The sequence below is a fragment of the Anolis carolinensis genome, chromosome 2 (genome assembly GCF_035594765.1).
Source record: "Anolis carolinensis isolate JA03-04 chromosome 2, rAnoCar3.1.pri, whole genome shotgun sequence".
In the NCBI taxonomy this organism is placed as follows: domain Eukaryota; kingdom Metazoa; phylum Chordata; class Lepidosauria; order Squamata; family Dactyloidae; genus Anolis; species Anolis carolinensis.
Genome location: NC_085842.1, coordinates 208,544,770 through 208,560,604, shown reverse-complemented (window position 1 = coordinate 208,560,604; position 15,835 = coordinate 208,544,770). Strand labels below are relative to the sequence as shown.

The following is a 15,835-nucleotide window of genomic DNA, read 5'->3' as shown; positions in this document are numbered from 1 at the left end:
AGAAATGAAAGAAAAATATGTATTCAAAAAAGAATTTAAACAATGGGCTCTGCTCCTGTATAGATGAAGCTGAAGCCACATATGTGCATTTCACATTGGCTATCTCACAATAGGATACCATCCAACCCTATTTATGCCCAATTCTTATGCAGGATACTATGGTATATCCATGCAATTTCTCTTGAACAAGCTCAGAACCTCATTTACCAGAAAAGTTAGGTCTTCTAGTTCTTAATGAAACTCACCTCCATGTGCTGGGTTGAGAACTGAATGGATTCTTTTAACAGTAGTGGTCTGGACACCACAAAATATAATAATCTGAACTGGGTCAAACTTTGGATATCCATCAGTAGGTACTAAACTCTCTCTAGATCTTTCTCTTTCAGTGAAGAACCAAATGGGGACATCTGTGGTGTTTACATGTTCAGCTTGTCTCCCAGTTCTGCAATGTCTCCCTCTACTTCTATCTGGGTTGAAGGCTGAGTGAATTCCCTTGAGATCATAAAATGTAATAATCTGAAGTAGGTCAAACTCTGGATATCCAGCAGTAGATAACTCTCTCTAGAGTCTTCTCCCTCAACGAAGAACCAAATGGGGACATTTGTGATTGTTGACATGCTTAGCTTCTCTCCCAATTCTGCAACGTCTCCCTCTACTTCTGTCTCCTGGGTAGAAGGCTGAGTGAATTTCCATGTGATAACATGAAGGGGATCAAACTCTGGATATCCCACAATAGATACTTTATTTTCTCCAGACCCCTGTCCCTTAACAAATAAGCAAATGAGGATATCTGTGTTTACATGTTCAGCTCCTCTCCTTAAGGTCTTTCTCTACCTCCTGCTGTTCAATTATCTGTCCTCATGCACACAAGGTTCCTCATCTCCACAAAGTTTCTCAAAAGAGTGATGGTTTTGCCAGTGCTGAATTAAGTAGAATGCTCTCCTTTGCTATTAAAGAAGAGACCAAGACTTGGAGGACCCCCTGCATGGATTTAAAATCACACTGGTACATCTTGCATTTACATATTGAAAAGAGGATCATCCTGGAAAGGTTTCGAATATTCTAAAGCCCCTTCTACACTGCCATATAATCCAGATTATCAAATCAGATAATCCACATTGTCTGATTTGAACTGGATTATATGAGTCCACACTGTCGTGTAATCCAGTTCAAAGCAAATAATCTGGGTTTTATATGACAGTGTAGATGGGGTTTTAGGAAGAACCTCTCTGGGGAATCAGCTGTTTCTCCCTTGTAAACCCAAACCTGCTCTCCTCCAGGCTCTCAGTGCTGCTAACATGTATAGCAGGGGTCCCCAAACTTTTTGAGCAGAGGGCCGGTCCACAATCCTTCAAACTGTTGAGGGGCCGAATTATCATTTGATAAAAAATACAAACAAATTTCTATGCATACTGCACATGTCTTATTTGTAGTGCAACAACAACAACAACGAAAGAACAATACAAATACAATATTTAAACATGAAAACAATTTTAACCAACATAAACTTATTACGGAGATTGGAAAAACTAAGGACCAGGAAAGCACATCTGCTGTGCTCCCTGACCTTCCTTCTACGCTGCAGAGACACAGATACCATCCCACAATTTCTTGCAGCCAAAAGGACCTTCAAAACACCACAGGCTCATCGCATTTACAACCGCCTGGAACGCAACCTCTTGAGAGAGAGAATCCACACCATCCGTAAAGAACTCGCAAACACAGACAAAGAACTGCTGCACCTCCACATCAACATCAGCCAAAAGATGAATACCCAGGACTGGGATAAAATAGACAGCCTTACCTACAAGAAAATGGAGAAAGACATGGTTCTCCACACCAAGAGACAAAAACAAAAATTTGACAAATGCCGTAAGCAACAGCCAAAGCCAGAACTGGATAAATCACGGACCATCATCAACCTGACAGACAGACAACTCACTGAAGACCAAGTATCCATTCTAGAAAAAGGAGGAAATTTTGCAGTCACCACCACCAGGATCCCAGTAGAAAACATCATTGCCAATGTTGAATCAGCAATTTACCAGCTCCCTGAGGAAGAAGCAGAGGAAGTAAGAATGGAAACAGCAAGGATCCTGAGAAATGCAAAACTCCCCCCCAGCAACATAACGAGAAAAGAAAGACAGGCCATCAAAGATCTCAACTCAGATCCTGAAATCATCATTCTTCCAGCTGACAAGGGGAATGCCACAGTAATCATGGAAACAAAACAATACAAAGAAAAAATCAGACAACTTCTAGATCCCACAATTTACAAGAAACTGAAACAAGACCCCACTAACAAAATCACCAGAAAAACGAACACTCTAATCAAGAACTCCTCCATTAACTTTGACATACGCCAACAGCTGTGCAAATCAGAAGCCCTCCCACCCAGGCTTTACGGACTCCCCAAAATCCACAAGGACTCCATCCCACTCAGACCCATTGTAAGTGCCATTGGATCGCCGACTTACAACCTGGCAAAATTTCTGGCTACACAGCTACAAACCCACATTGGGCTCACTGCACATTATATCAAGGACTCTACACACTTTATAGAAAAGATCAGCAACCTCAATCTAAGCACCAAGGACATCCTGATCAGCTTTGATGTGGTGTCCCTTTTTACCAAAGTCCCAGTAGCTGACACCCTCACACTAATCAAACAAAACTTCCCAGAAGACATCACAGCCCTGTTTCACCATTGCCTCACCACTAGCTACTTTCAGTGGGACACTGGATTCTATGAACAGAAGGATGGAGTGGCCATGGGGAGCCCTCTCAGCCCAGTAGTAGCAAATTTCTATATGGAATACTTTGAAAAACAGGCCCTTGAAACAGCACCAAAAAAGCCAACTGTTTGGTTCAGATACGTAGATGACACCTTCACAATTTGGAGCCATGGAGAGGAAGAACTCAGCAAGTTCCTGGACCATCTTAACAGCATCCACCCAAACATCCAATTCACCATGGAAAAAGAAAAGGAAGGAAAACTGCCATTTCTAGATGTTCTGGTCATCCGCAAACCCAATCAACAATTGGGCCACACAGTTTACAGAAAACCTACACACACAGATAGATACCTTCATAAAAACTCCAACCATCACCCAAGTCAAAAAAGGAGCACAATCAAAGCCCTGACAGACCGTGCACAAAGAATCTGCGAACCTCACCTCCTCCAAGGTGAACTCAACCACCTAAACTGGGCTCTACAGGCCAATGGATACTCCACCACAGACATCAGAAGAGCTGCAAGGCCAAGAACAAGCCATGAGAGTCAAGACAAAGATCCACCCAGAGGAAAGGTGTTCTTACCATACATCAAGGGAACTACTGACCGCATAGGGAAGCTGATGAAGAAGCACAACCTACAAACTATCTACAGACCCACGAAGAAAATCCAACAAATGCTACGGTCAGCGAAGGACAAGAGGGATCCTCTCTCTTCTGCAGGAGTCTACCGGATACCATGCAGCTGTGGACAAGTCTACATAGGGACCACCAAACGCAGCGCCCAAACAAGAGTCAAAGAACATGAAAGGCACTGCAGACTAATTCAACCAGAGAAATCAGCCATAGCAGAGCATTTGATGAACCAGCCTGGACACAGAATACTATTTGAGAACACAAAAATGCTGGACCATTCTAACAACTATCATGTCAGACTACACAGAGAAGCCATTGAAATCCACAAGCATGTGGACAACTTCAACAGAAAGGAAGAAACCATGAAAATGAACAAAATCTGGCTACCAGTATTACAAAACTCAAAAATCAGAACAGTAAATAAAAAGCAATACTCTGAAAACAGAGGGTTTCCAGACATGAATCAACCAAGGGCAGTTAACGACTCTAAACAAAGGATGCCCCAGAGGCAGGAAGAAGACAGCAGATAAGCTTTTCAATGCTAATTTAAGTGATTAACTACACACATTCACACTGACCTCTCTCACCCTAGACTTTCCACAGATATATATTAACCTCTTTGCTTAGTTTTCTCCATACCTCACAACCTCTGAGGATGCCTGCCATAGATGTGGGCGAAACGTCAGGAGAGAATGCTTCTGGAACATGGCCACACAGCCCGAAAGACATACAACAACCCCATAAACTTATTAGGATTTCAATGGAAAGTGTGGGCCTGCTACTAGCCAATGAGATAGTCAAGTTAATTAGGATTGTTGTTGTTGTTGTTGCTGTGTGCCTTCAAGTCATGTCAGACTTTGGCCGAGCCTAAGTCTAAAATTAATTATTTATTTACTGCATTTATTTACTACATTTATATCCCACCCTTCTCACCCTGAAGGGGACTCAGAGCAGCTGTATGTACATACAATATATTATATTATTAGCATAACACAATATTAGCATTGTATATTACTATATTGAACTATACCACTATACTATTATATAATATCTAATATATAACATATAATTAATATTATTATATGGTATTACTATTAGTATTATATTGTATAACATAAGATTATTATCAATATTATATGTATATACAATATATTATATTATTACAACTGATATAAAAATATATTATAAAACTGAGGGTGGGGGCCAGGTAAATGACCTTGGAGGGCCGCATCCGGCCCCCGGGCCTTAGTTTGGGGACCCCTGATGTATAGTATAGCAAAGCCACCCCTTTTAAGTTTTCCCGGCGTCAATATGATGTCTGTTCAGAAGGGGGCGCCGCTAGGGGGGAGAAGGGGGATCAAAATAAAATGAAACCGATCTCCCAGCTCGTAGGGGCAGGTCTTTCCTTCTTGCTGCAGCTTTGAGGTACGGTTCGGGGCTTTTTTCTTCTTCATGGATAAGTGCAGAAGAGAGAGCCAAGCTATAGACGCAAAATTACTCAAAGCCGGGCTCAGCTGTCACCAGAACCGAACCTACGTAGAAGTATATCTTCGTTTTGTGGAGCTAGACTCCCCTTCTTCCTTTGTTTCTAATTATCGATCCTTTAAAAGGTTTGTGGAAGGAGAGATTGTGCATATGAGACAGAGAGAGAAAGAAAGAAAAAGTCAGAGAAATATGTATAGCGAGAGAGAGGGGAGGGAGGAAGGGGAGGGAGAGACGAATGTAATGCTTTAGGCCACTTCCACACAGCAGAATAAAATCCCACATTATCTGCCTTGAACTGGAATATATGGCAGTGTGGACTCAGATAACTCAGTTCAAAGCAGATATTTTGGGATTTTCTGCCTTGATATTCTGGGATATAGGGCTGTGTGGAAGGGCCCTTAACTGCCGCTATACTCTTTAGATAATCCGAAAAACACATACAAATTCTACTGTTTTTATATTTACCATATGGGTGGACATTCAGTAGGGGCAATATAATATTAAAATACGGGATTCTCCAATCAAATCCAAGGATTTTTTTTTAAAAAATCATAATCAATATATTTAATCTTTAGAGTTAAATAATATTTCTTCCTTAAAAATATACATACCGTGAAAAATAAATCTTTACTCTTTCTCCCTCTCCAAATTTGCTAGAAATCTAACTTCACCGAAAATGTTTTCTGGATAATATTTCTCTGTCCGAAAAATATTTATAATTTAACCAATTATTCTATCCATAGGCCAGTCCACCCAAGGATTTCTCCTCCTTCCTTCCCACCCAACACCAAACGGGGTTCTCATTAAAACAATAACATCTATGGTTAATTTATTTTCTTATCATCCCGACATTTTTCCTGGTGATTGGTTTCATCAGGCTCTGAGGCAGCCTCCTTTTTAATAATATATTTTATTTACCTATTATTATTACTATTATTTTAAAAAAATTGAAGCATCTATATGTGTCGTGGAAGGCTTTCATGGCCGTTTTCATGAATAACATATATTGTTCATGAAAAGGAACAAAATCTGGCTCTCAGTATAAAAAAAAACTCTAAAATCAGGACAGTAAATAAAGAACAACATTCTGTAAACAAGGGAATTCCAGACAGGAAACAATCAGGGCCAGCTAACACCTCCCAACAAAGGATTCCCCCAGGCAGGAAGAAACCAGAGTTTGAAGCTGCAAGGCTTTTCAATGTTAATCAAGGTGATTAATTGCAACATTCACACTTGACTCCAACAGACAAGAGTTCTTTCTCCCATCCTGGACCTTCCACAGATATACAAACTCCACTTGCCAAGTATCCAATATATCTCACAACCTCTGAGGATGCCTGTCATAGATGTGGGTGAAAGGGCAGGAGAGAATGCTTCTGGATCATGGCCATACAGCCTGGAAAACTCACAGCAACCCATTAATTATATGTCTTCGAAGATTTCACTGGTTGTTGTTGTTGTTTTTGTTGTTGTTGTTGTTCTTTGGAAGAGGTAGGTTAACTTACTACTCTTTTATTAACCTTGCCGGTTCGTCCTCATTTGATAGTAAATCAGCAACTGGAGGCTGGAGCCATTTTATTTATTATCAGAAATCACATAATAATACATTCAATTTATTATCGTCATCATCATTATCATTAATATCATCGTCATTATTATTATTATTGTGAAACAACTTTGTACATGACTCTACAAAGCTGGGGAAACGTGCTATGACAGATATTTGCATAGGCTCTACATAGAATAGCTTGAGGTAAGAACAATACATGTGGACTATATTGCGGTGGGTGCATATTTCACAACAGCAGGGAGAAAAAACTAGACTAAGAGACTCACAAGCAAGGGACCGAGCCACGGACCACACCGGGGGACTAACACAAGACGGACAGAATAATTTCACACGGAATAATACTTGAATGCAATTTGAAAGAGAATATTGCATATATTTCAACTTCTTCATATTTTCTCTCTTTTAAAAAAACCAATACATTTGTCCCCTCCCCTGGAGTGGCAACCGAGAATCTTCTCGTGTGGACAGTTACACACCGAGGATGGGATTCTTGCTGGTGCGTTGTGTACCGTGTGATTCCAAGAGCAGCAATCCCTGTCCTTCAATGGAGAGAGAAACGGCTCTCGGCACGAAAAATATGAACAAGACAGTCTCTCCTCAGGCGTCCTCCTCCTTCTCCCCCCTCTCTCCTTCTCTCGATCTCTTTCTCATTCCCTCCCAGCTGACGCGGGTCTAATTCAACCCGCATTAAGAAGTTTACACGCCTGGTCAACCCATCCCAAAGTCACAGAACCTCAAGTTGGCAAAGCGAAGGCCGGCGGTAAAAAATAAAAACCAGTCAAATACAACATGGAGAAATCCGGTGCTTGGAACATTTGCCAACAACAATCCCTCTATTACGTCTACACAAAGCTTCCGCTTTGCTTTTATATACCTATATATATATTTATATAACATATCACATTATGCTTCAATGGCTCACGGTGGTCACTTTGTTCGGGAAAAGGCTTCTTGTTGAAATGCACACACACGCAGACACACACCCTTGCAAAGCCAAAGGCGAAAGGAAGCCGGGACTAGAAGCTTATGGGGCCATTTCTGCAAAAGTAGCTTTCCGGTGAAAAATAAAAGTAGGTGTGTTGTGGAATCTGAGCTGTTAGGCTCAAAATAACCCTCAGTTGGGGCAATTCCACCAAAATATAGCAGAGAAGTAAGAGTAAACTCCTCAACCAGCAGAAACTTACGTGTGATAAACTGGAGAGAAGCTTCTATTCCTTAGGATGGTTCAGGATTGCAGAATCAGAACTTGAGTTCAAAAATATTTATTGAAGTAAAAGAAATACATTCTGGATAGAAAAGGTCTTGGAGCTAACTAGCTAAGTCTCGTTTTCTAAAGAGGTAAAAGGTGAAAATATCAATGCAGCTACATTTTGCCTGGAGAGATGCAAAATGCGTCCTTACTGGGAGGAAGAAAAGGCAGAAGAGAATCCTAAAATGGAGGGTTATTTTGAGCCGAACAGCTCAGATTCCCCAACAAGGTGCTTGTGCACTTAAGATGGGGCTCCTCGGCTTCCCTTTGTGTCACTCACAACAGCACTTAAGTCTAGAGGAAGAGAGAGCCAGAGACCGATTTAGAGAGAGAGCTGCAGTATGCGCGCTATGGGGTTCCTATTTCTTTAAGCCTGCTTTCTAGGGCTCTTTATTTGCAAGAAAGGGAGGCTTTTTAAAAGAAAAAGATCTCCCACCAACCCCTCTCACCTCATCCTAAGCATATGGATGGAAAAGGGAAAGGCTGTTGGAGGCGAGGAGGGTAGAGACTCAAGGGAAGGCGGGGTGGTGGGGGTGGTGGAGGCATTTGAAGGACTAGACCGCATCCTTTGCAGCTCGTAAAGGCGAGGCATTCCTGCCACTGGTCATGACCATGAACGCCGGGATCGGGAAGCACGCGGGGAGCCTTGCAAATTGCAACCCTGCCAGAAAAGCGCCTGCCTTTATCGTAAAATTAATCCCTTCTGATATAAAAAACGAAGAAGGAAGCAAAGCGTGCCGCGACAAAGCAACCCCCCCCCCCAAACACGCACACACCTTAAATATTCTTAAAGTATGCGCCTAGGAAAGCGAAAGAGTGAGAACAGAGTTGGGGGCGCTTGCAATGACTCTTAAACAAGGGCTGCGTTTTTGAAGGAGGAGGAATCCTGTTGAACACCGCCCTTCTGCCACCCCAGAAGTGGACTCAGGAAAGAGGAAGGGATGCTTCAACGTGACAGCCCTCCGAAAAATCTCATTGGCATTTCCTTTTGTACAAACAAGACAGCAGATGTGGAGTCCACAACCACAGACCACCTATTACAATGCAGCCTGAGCCCTGCTACATGCACAATGGAGGAGCTTTTGATAGCAACACCAGAGGCACTCTACTGGTCAAAGGTGGCCAGCTACTGATCAAAGGACATTTAATATAATGCCAAGTTTTTAACTTTGTTTGTGTTTTTTAATTCATTACAACTATACCCTCAGTTGACGCGACAAATAAATAAGCAGATCTGGGAGACCTACTAGATCTGCTCTTCCCCAAGCCTTCCTGCTCCCGACTACTTTTGAAGGAAAAACTGCAGAGGGGGATACCGAGGGAAGAATGGAAGCTTTGAGTGAGAAATTACCGTATATCACCGAAAGCAAGGTTTCGAGTCTGAACGGCTGTTTATGTCTGGTTGTAAGCGAGAGGGAGAGGGCAAAAAAAGAAGGAAAGGATGGGAATGGGGACATAAGTTGACACCTCCCAAATGTTCACCCTGGCCACCTATGGAAAACCAGGAAGGGAAAACAGACAGTGTAGTTGTGTACAGAGACCCAAGTCTGAAAAATACACAAGGCCACCTCTTGGTTCCCGAAGACTACCGCTCCTTGCTGTTGGTTTTAATTCCTCTTTAACTCAATGACTGACTAAACATGAGGAAGGTTATAAGGAGGAGGGGGATCCCTGTTCCTTCATTTCGAAAACGGCAACCAATCGTGTTAGATGAGATCTCTAAGAGAAGAGGGGGGATTAATAGCTTTTAATTCGCTCCGAGGGGTTACCACATAAGGGCTACCATATAACTGATGTATAAAAGGGAGCACCACTATCTCCATCATCCCATAAGCAACAATATTGAGAAGCACTATGGGCCCTTCCACACAGCCATATAACCCAGTATATCAAGGCAGAAAATCCCACAATATCTGCTATGAACTGGGTTATCTGAGTCCACACTGCCATATAACCCAGTTCAAAGAAGAAAATGTGGGATTTTATTCAGCTGTGTGGACGAGACCGCATCAAGCACACAGGTTGTAATTGTTAATAAGCGTTCTCCAGTTGGGTGGAATGGGTGGGGCGAGGGCAAAAGAGAGGGGCTCATGCACCCACAGCCAGCCTAAGCACCCAGAGTGACACAGAACGAGTCTAAAAGACATTCATTAGGAGGGGAATACGATGAACTAGGCGAATGGGTCTGGTTTTTTTTACTGTTGGCGTGTTGACTCAAGCCGTTTACTCGAAAGTCATCCCAACGGCTGCCACGGGGCTTACACATCCGGGCGTCATCTGGGCAAAGAGTAGACGGCCAATACTCTCACACTAGAAGCGACTTGCAGTATGTTATCAAGTCGCTTCTGACACGATTTAAAAAACCCAATGACTGCCATAGGGCGTTCCTTCCAATAGAAATCTACATTACGGGCGGAGTGTAGCAGTCAGTGCACTCCCCAAGACTATTTGAGCTTAAACATGGAAAACAACCAAGAGCTTCTCAATCTGTATGTTGTGGGGACAACTAGTAGAAGACATGTGCGCTCATCCACACCTCACATGCTGGACACTCAGAGAGATTTTAATACTCTCTGCTTTAGGAGTGTGGAACTCCGCTCTTCGTCAGACCTGTTTTGAAAGTTCTCTCTGGCAAACAATAAAAACCGGCCTCAGTCATTTCCCCCTAAGAATGGTTCCAATTGGCATCACGTCTACTTTTAGGTTTCCTCCAGGGAATGAAAAATCCCAACATGCTAACCCCAAAACACCCATTTACAGACTGCAAGGCGAGAGCTTTGTTGGTGGATCGGGCAACCTACTCAACGCTAAAGCCAAGGAGACTGCGTCGGAAATCCGACCAGGGTGTCCTGTTGCTCCAAATGGAAGCCCTACCTGTGAAAACTGAGTGCAAAGAGGTGTGGGAAATACGGGGCTCAATCTTTCATCCAGAAGCTCTGCCACACTGGCGGCCAAAGCCTTGTTCACCATAGAGACCCAAGGCGGTGAGTGAATGCGGGGGGGGGGGGGGTTCATATTCACATTTGAGGCTCTCCCCAACAAGTCCAGGGATAGAGGGGCTCACGTTCTCATTCTCACTCCCTACATACACATACACACGCACAACGGCCCGCTGTTGGGCTTTTGAAAAGGATACCGACTTTCTTGAAAAAGAAAAAAAAGATAACAATGGAAACCAGACAGGTAAGAGTCCCGGGACTGTCAGCTGGGAGGAAGGCTACGGAGTCTCTGTGGCTCCCCCAATACGGACTTGTCTGGCGCTTAAAAGAAAGAAAGGGCTTGTTCTCTCAGGAGGAGTCTTTTCTTTTTCATGCGCCGGTTCTGGAACCAGATCTTCACTTGCTGGTCGCTCAGGTTTAACCGATCTGAAAGCTCCCTCCGTCTTTGGCGAGTGATGAATTCATTGACCATGAACTCCCCTTCCAGCTCGGCGAGCTGCAGCTTAGAATAGGGCTTTCGCTTTTTCCGAGACCTTGTGTGCATCGGATACCAGGGGGCACCTAGAGACAGTGTGGTGGAAAAGGAGAGTTTACACGTGGAAAGAGACCGAGACCGAGAGAGGGAGAATGAACGGGGAACAGGGACAATGGCTAGGGAGGAAAAAAATCCACCAATTCCTCCCTTTCAGCCAACTTTCAGTTCAAGTTCTTGGCCAAGGTGAAGCTCCAGCTCTCTGTACATAATGTAGGGAATATTTAGCCCCTGGAGAAAGAAAGGAAGAAGAGAAGGAAAGAAAGAACGAAAAGGAGGAAGCCTAAACCACCTGCGTCTTAGATCCGAAGACCCAAAGGTACTGGATCAGGAATAGCGCGGAAAGCCAATACAAATTGAAGACAAGGCAGAAGCAAATGGCTGCTAGCGTTGTCTCTCATGCACAGTTTGAATGGTATGCATACCAACGCTTTGCTGTTGGGTTGCTGGAAAGGAGGTTGGCTTTTGATTTTAAGACATGGAAGGACAAGACAGAGCAGAGTTAGAATCGGCTGCTCAAATTCCATCAACTCGAAAATTCAGGATCAGCCATACCCTGGAATGAAGTTTAATGTAATTTTCGCAGAGAAAGCAGTCGTCAAGGCAATGCTATGAAGTGTGGTGGTTCAAAAGTGGGAAAGGGGTGGGGGTCTCCATGTTGGAGCCCCAATAACGAGGCTTAGTAGAGGAAAAGAAAGTATGCATGCAGCCACAGGCCAACCCAGAGGCACCTCAAAGCGGAAGGCAACCCACTGGCCCTTCTTCCTGGAAGGCTTGCTCACCAGTGAAGCGGGAAGTCTATGAGAAAGGCTCCTTTCTTTCAAACAGGCTCCATTATTAAAAGGAGATCTCTATATGGACTGATAGCGGTTTTGTATTGGGCTGTGGGGTGGTGAGGAGAGAGCTGGGGCTTGGAAAGCCAGGTTTCTCGATGGACTGGGAAGCCTCTTGTTTTGAGATATTCCTCCCCTGACTTTCACCAGAAATAACTCCAGCGAAAGAGAGAAAGAGTTATTCAAAGTCCTCCCAATGATAGTCCTCTCTGAGCCGAAGACTCGGAGAGCTGCCGACAAGGAACTTATTGAAACTATTTGAAATAACAACTCGAGAAGAAACCCCTTTCTAGGTCCATATCTATTGCCAAACCCATGAGGTTTGGAGATGGAGGGGATATATATATATATATATATATATATTACAACAATAAGGAGCTCTCGTGGCGCAATGGGTTTAACCCGGTTCGAATCCGGGAGCGGAGTGAGCTCCCGTCTGTCAGCTCCAGCTTCCCATGCGGGGACAAGAGAGAAGCCTCCCACAAGATGGTAAAACATCCTGGCGTTCCCTGGGCAACATCTTTGCAAACGGCCAATTCCCTCACACCAGAGGCGACTTGTAGTTTCTCAAGTCGCTCCTGACACGAAAAAAATACAACAATAACTGGAGAAGAAACTCTTTTCTGGGTCCTATCTATTGCCAAACCCAGGAGGTTTGGAGGTGGAGGAGAAATATATATATTCAACAATAACTGGAGAAGAAGCCCCTTTCTAGATTCCTATCTACTGCCAAACCCGTGAAGTTTGGAGATAGAGGAGATATGTATATGTCTCAATAACTGGAGAAGAAGCCCCTTTCTAGGTTCCTATCTACTGCCAAACCCCTGAAGTTTGGAGATAGAGGAGATATGTATATGTCTCAATAACTGGAGAAGAAGCCCCTTTCTAGGTTCCTATCTACTGCCAAACCCGTGAAGTTTGGAGATAGAGGAGATATGTATATGTCTCAATAACTGGAGAAGAAGCCCCTTTCTAGGTTCCTATCTACTGCCAAACCCGTGAGGTTTGGAGATAGAGGAGATATGTATATGTCTCAATAACTGGAGAAGAAACCCCTTTCTGGGTTCCCTTTCTGTTACCAAACCCATCAGGTTTGGGGATGGAGAGAGAAAGAAGCATGGAGCGCGGTCTGCTTGCCTTGCCCATCCTCTCTCTGTCTCTCTTATTTTTTTTATGGGATATTTACATGTTTATAGGCTTTTCTTTTCAAAGAAGCACCACCTCATAAAAGCGCGAGGCATTTGAGTGCTACCCCTAGCGGCCTCGGCACAAATAGACCTTCCTTGCCTTCGGAGCCCAGGAGGAGTTGATCTGGAGCGAGGAGACTTTGGGAGAGAGAGAGAAGAGGAGGAAGAGGAAGGGAGACACCGTAGAGAGAGATACAGAGAGAGAGAAAGGAAGGGGGATACATCACTGGGGATATTTTATGTCTTGGGGATAGAGTTATGGATCTCGCTGCGGTGCCGGCTTACCGGGGGCGGAGAGGCTTCCTCCTTGGTGCAAAGGGGAGATCATCGCGGAAGGCTCGTTGCTGCCGGCGCCTCCCTTGTTGCCTTCGTTGAGCAAAGAGGAGCTGGAGTCGGACTCCAAGGACTGGCAGGAGGCGGGGTCGTGGGGCAGCGCCTCGGGGGCCACGGCCGGGTAGTCGAACTTGGAGAAGGTGGCGGCGACGGCGCCCATGCCGCCGCTGCCGGGGAGGCCGCCGGGCTCGAGGGGCATCAGGGCGCCTCCGTCCCTCCCGCCCCCCGCCCGGTCCTCGCGCTTGAGCGGCGCGCCCTCGGAGCAGGCCTCGCGGTAGTAGCACTTGCTCTCCTCCACGCGGGCCAGGTCGCAGGCGCGGCCGAAGGAGGACGGGTTGAGGGAGACGGGGCTGCCGAGGTAGGGCTGCGGGTACCCGTTGCAGGGCTCGGAAGCGGCCCAGGGCAGCGAGCAGACATTGTCCCTCCGCGGGTAGGAGAGCGACGGCAAGCCGGGGAGCTGGCCCCCGGAAGCCCGGAAGTTGGGGAAGTAGAAGGTGTCTCCCGTGTGGATGTTCACCAGCGGCCCCACAAACCCCGGATTCAGGAGATTATGCTCGCCCATTTCCGCGGGCCTGACCGAGAGCTTCTAGTTTATTGCTATCTGACATTAAACATAGTTAAACCTAAAGGTCCGCCCCATTGGTCCGCAAGGGGGTCACGTGAGCGCCAACTCGCGTTGGAAAAGAAGGGGAGGGGGGGAGGAAAAGGGTGCCACCCACCTTTAGCAATTTGAGACCAAACAAAACAGAACGGGAGAAGCAATTGGTTCAATGTTTACAAACCTCCCTTGTTGCTAGACTTTTGATATTCGAAAGACTATTTTAATTGATATATATATGTTTTTACAGTTTTATAATAGTGTGTTTTACTGATATTGCTATCGTCTGAATCTGGCATTGAATTATTGCCATAGTTTGCAAGCCGCCCTGAGTGAGGGGTATAAGTCCAGTAAATAAATTAATAAATAAAATAATGCCTTTCGTGTTTGTTCTCTTTCTCCCCTTCTTCTTCTTTTATATGCTGCTTTTAAAAATCATAAAACATATTATAAAATAAAACAAACGGGCTTTAAGCACTGGCCTGAGAAAGCCACGGTATTGTAAAACACATAGGGGTGCATCTATCTCTAAACCGACATTTCTATATATTCTGATTTTTTTTTTTACAAAAAATAAAGCATACCCAGCTGCGTCCAGGGTGCCTTCAACAGCTGGCAAAATTAAGCTATTTCCCTCATTAATTGGCTCCCTTTATTAACTTAAAACCGGTTGGAATTTACAATATCTCCTAATAAATTACTATTAGATATTGTGTCATATAAAGTTTACAGGCTCTTTAAGGAGACGAATGAGTCTAACCGCAACAGGCTCATATTTACAGATGAGAGGGGTGGAAGAGTTTTCCAAGCAGCTCCAGCCCTTCCACCTTTCTACTTCCTCCCAGCCCCACACCCGGTTGATTTTTTTTGAAGCAAACATAAATCGGGTTGCTGTGAGTTTTCCGGGATGTACGGCCATGTTACAGAAGCTTTCCCTCCTGACGTTTCGCCTGCATCTATGGCAGGCAGCCTCAGAGGTAGTGAAATATGTTGGAAACCAGGCAAATTGGGATTATATATTTGTGAATGTTCAGGGTGGGAGAAACATCAGAAGAAAATGCTTCTGGAACATGACCATACAACCCGGAAAACTCACAGCAACCCAGTGATTCCAACTCGGGTGAACTCGATCTTCATTTTTTTTAAAAAGGGGGGGATATGGGAAAATTCAAGTGTCATTTGCGTACATTTCCCTGGCTTTTTAAATGAGTGGTTCTCTTCCTGAAGTGGGGTCCTTGATGGAACAAAGGGAATGGGAGGGTGTCTATTCTCCCCACTTCTCACCTGTCATAACTATAGGGAGGCGGGATCAAAGTTATAGGAATCCGTATATAGGGATGAACATAGGATCTAGAGAAATATCTAATTCCTAGCAAACTTGGTCCTCCCGCAAAGACAGCTGCTTCCCAGAAAACAGATCCTCTCTGTCTCTGGGAATCGAGCTTCCTACCCCTCCCAAAAGGGAGTGGGAGGGAGAGCCTTAAAGATAATCCATATTTGGGAAGAATCCAACCCTGGCGCTTGAGAGAACAAAGGAAAGAGATGTTATCTAGTGGGGATGGATATATATATACAGATATATTTCTATAAGGTTAAAGTATATATATGTAATATATTATAATATAATATAATATATATACACAATTTTATATTATTAACGTGCGCGCACACACATATATTCCTCCTCCCGATTTCCTCCCTGCCCTCCTCCCTCCCAAGAAGGTCTGAGGAATTTTCTCC

General features: G+C 44.4%; 2 protein-coding genes across 2 annotated transcripts; one reads left to right on the top strand and one right to left on the bottom strand.

The window, feature by feature from the left end:
• Nucleotides 1–1,520: 1,520 nt before the first annotated feature.
• LOC134296508 (uncharacterized) lies at nt 1,521–4,104 on the top strand. The gene has a single exon (XM_062971623.1). It carries the CDS (start codon nt 1,767–1,769, stop codon nt 3,897–3,899), a length of 2,133 nt encoding a protein of 710 aa, XP_062827693.1. The 5' UTR covers nt 1,521–1,766; the 3' UTR covers nt 3,900–4,104.
• A 6,143-nt stretch (nt 4,105–10,247) lies between these two features.
• Nucleotides 10,248–15,611, bottom strand: hoxc12 (homeobox C12). Its single transcript, XM_003216678.3, has 2 exons — nt 13,450–15,611; nt 10,248–11,173 (listed from the first exon to the last, which is right to left on the bottom strand). Exons 1-2 carry the CDS (start codon nt 14,057–14,059, stop codon nt 10,935–10,937), a joined length of 849 nt encoding a protein of 282 aa, XP_003216726.3. The 5' UTR covers nt 14,060–15,611; the 3' UTR covers nt 10,248–10,934.
• Between the last annotated feature and the right edge of the window lie 224 nt (nt 15,612–15,835).

Bases quoted from the DNA above. Each gene is read 5' to 3' on its own strand.
- hoxc12 (XM_003216678.3), bottom strand. From the start codon at position 14,059: ATGGGCGAGCATAATCTCCTGAATCCGGGGTTTGTGGGGCCGCTGGTG. The intron at 11,174-13,449 runs GTAAGCCGGCAC...CACTGTCTCTAG, and splicing joins AGGAAGCCTCTCCGCCCCCG to GTGCCCCCTGGTATCCGATG.
- LOC134296508 (XM_062971623.1), top strand. From the start codon at position 1,767: ATGAATACCCAGGACTGGGATAAAATAGACAGCCTTACCTACAAGAAA.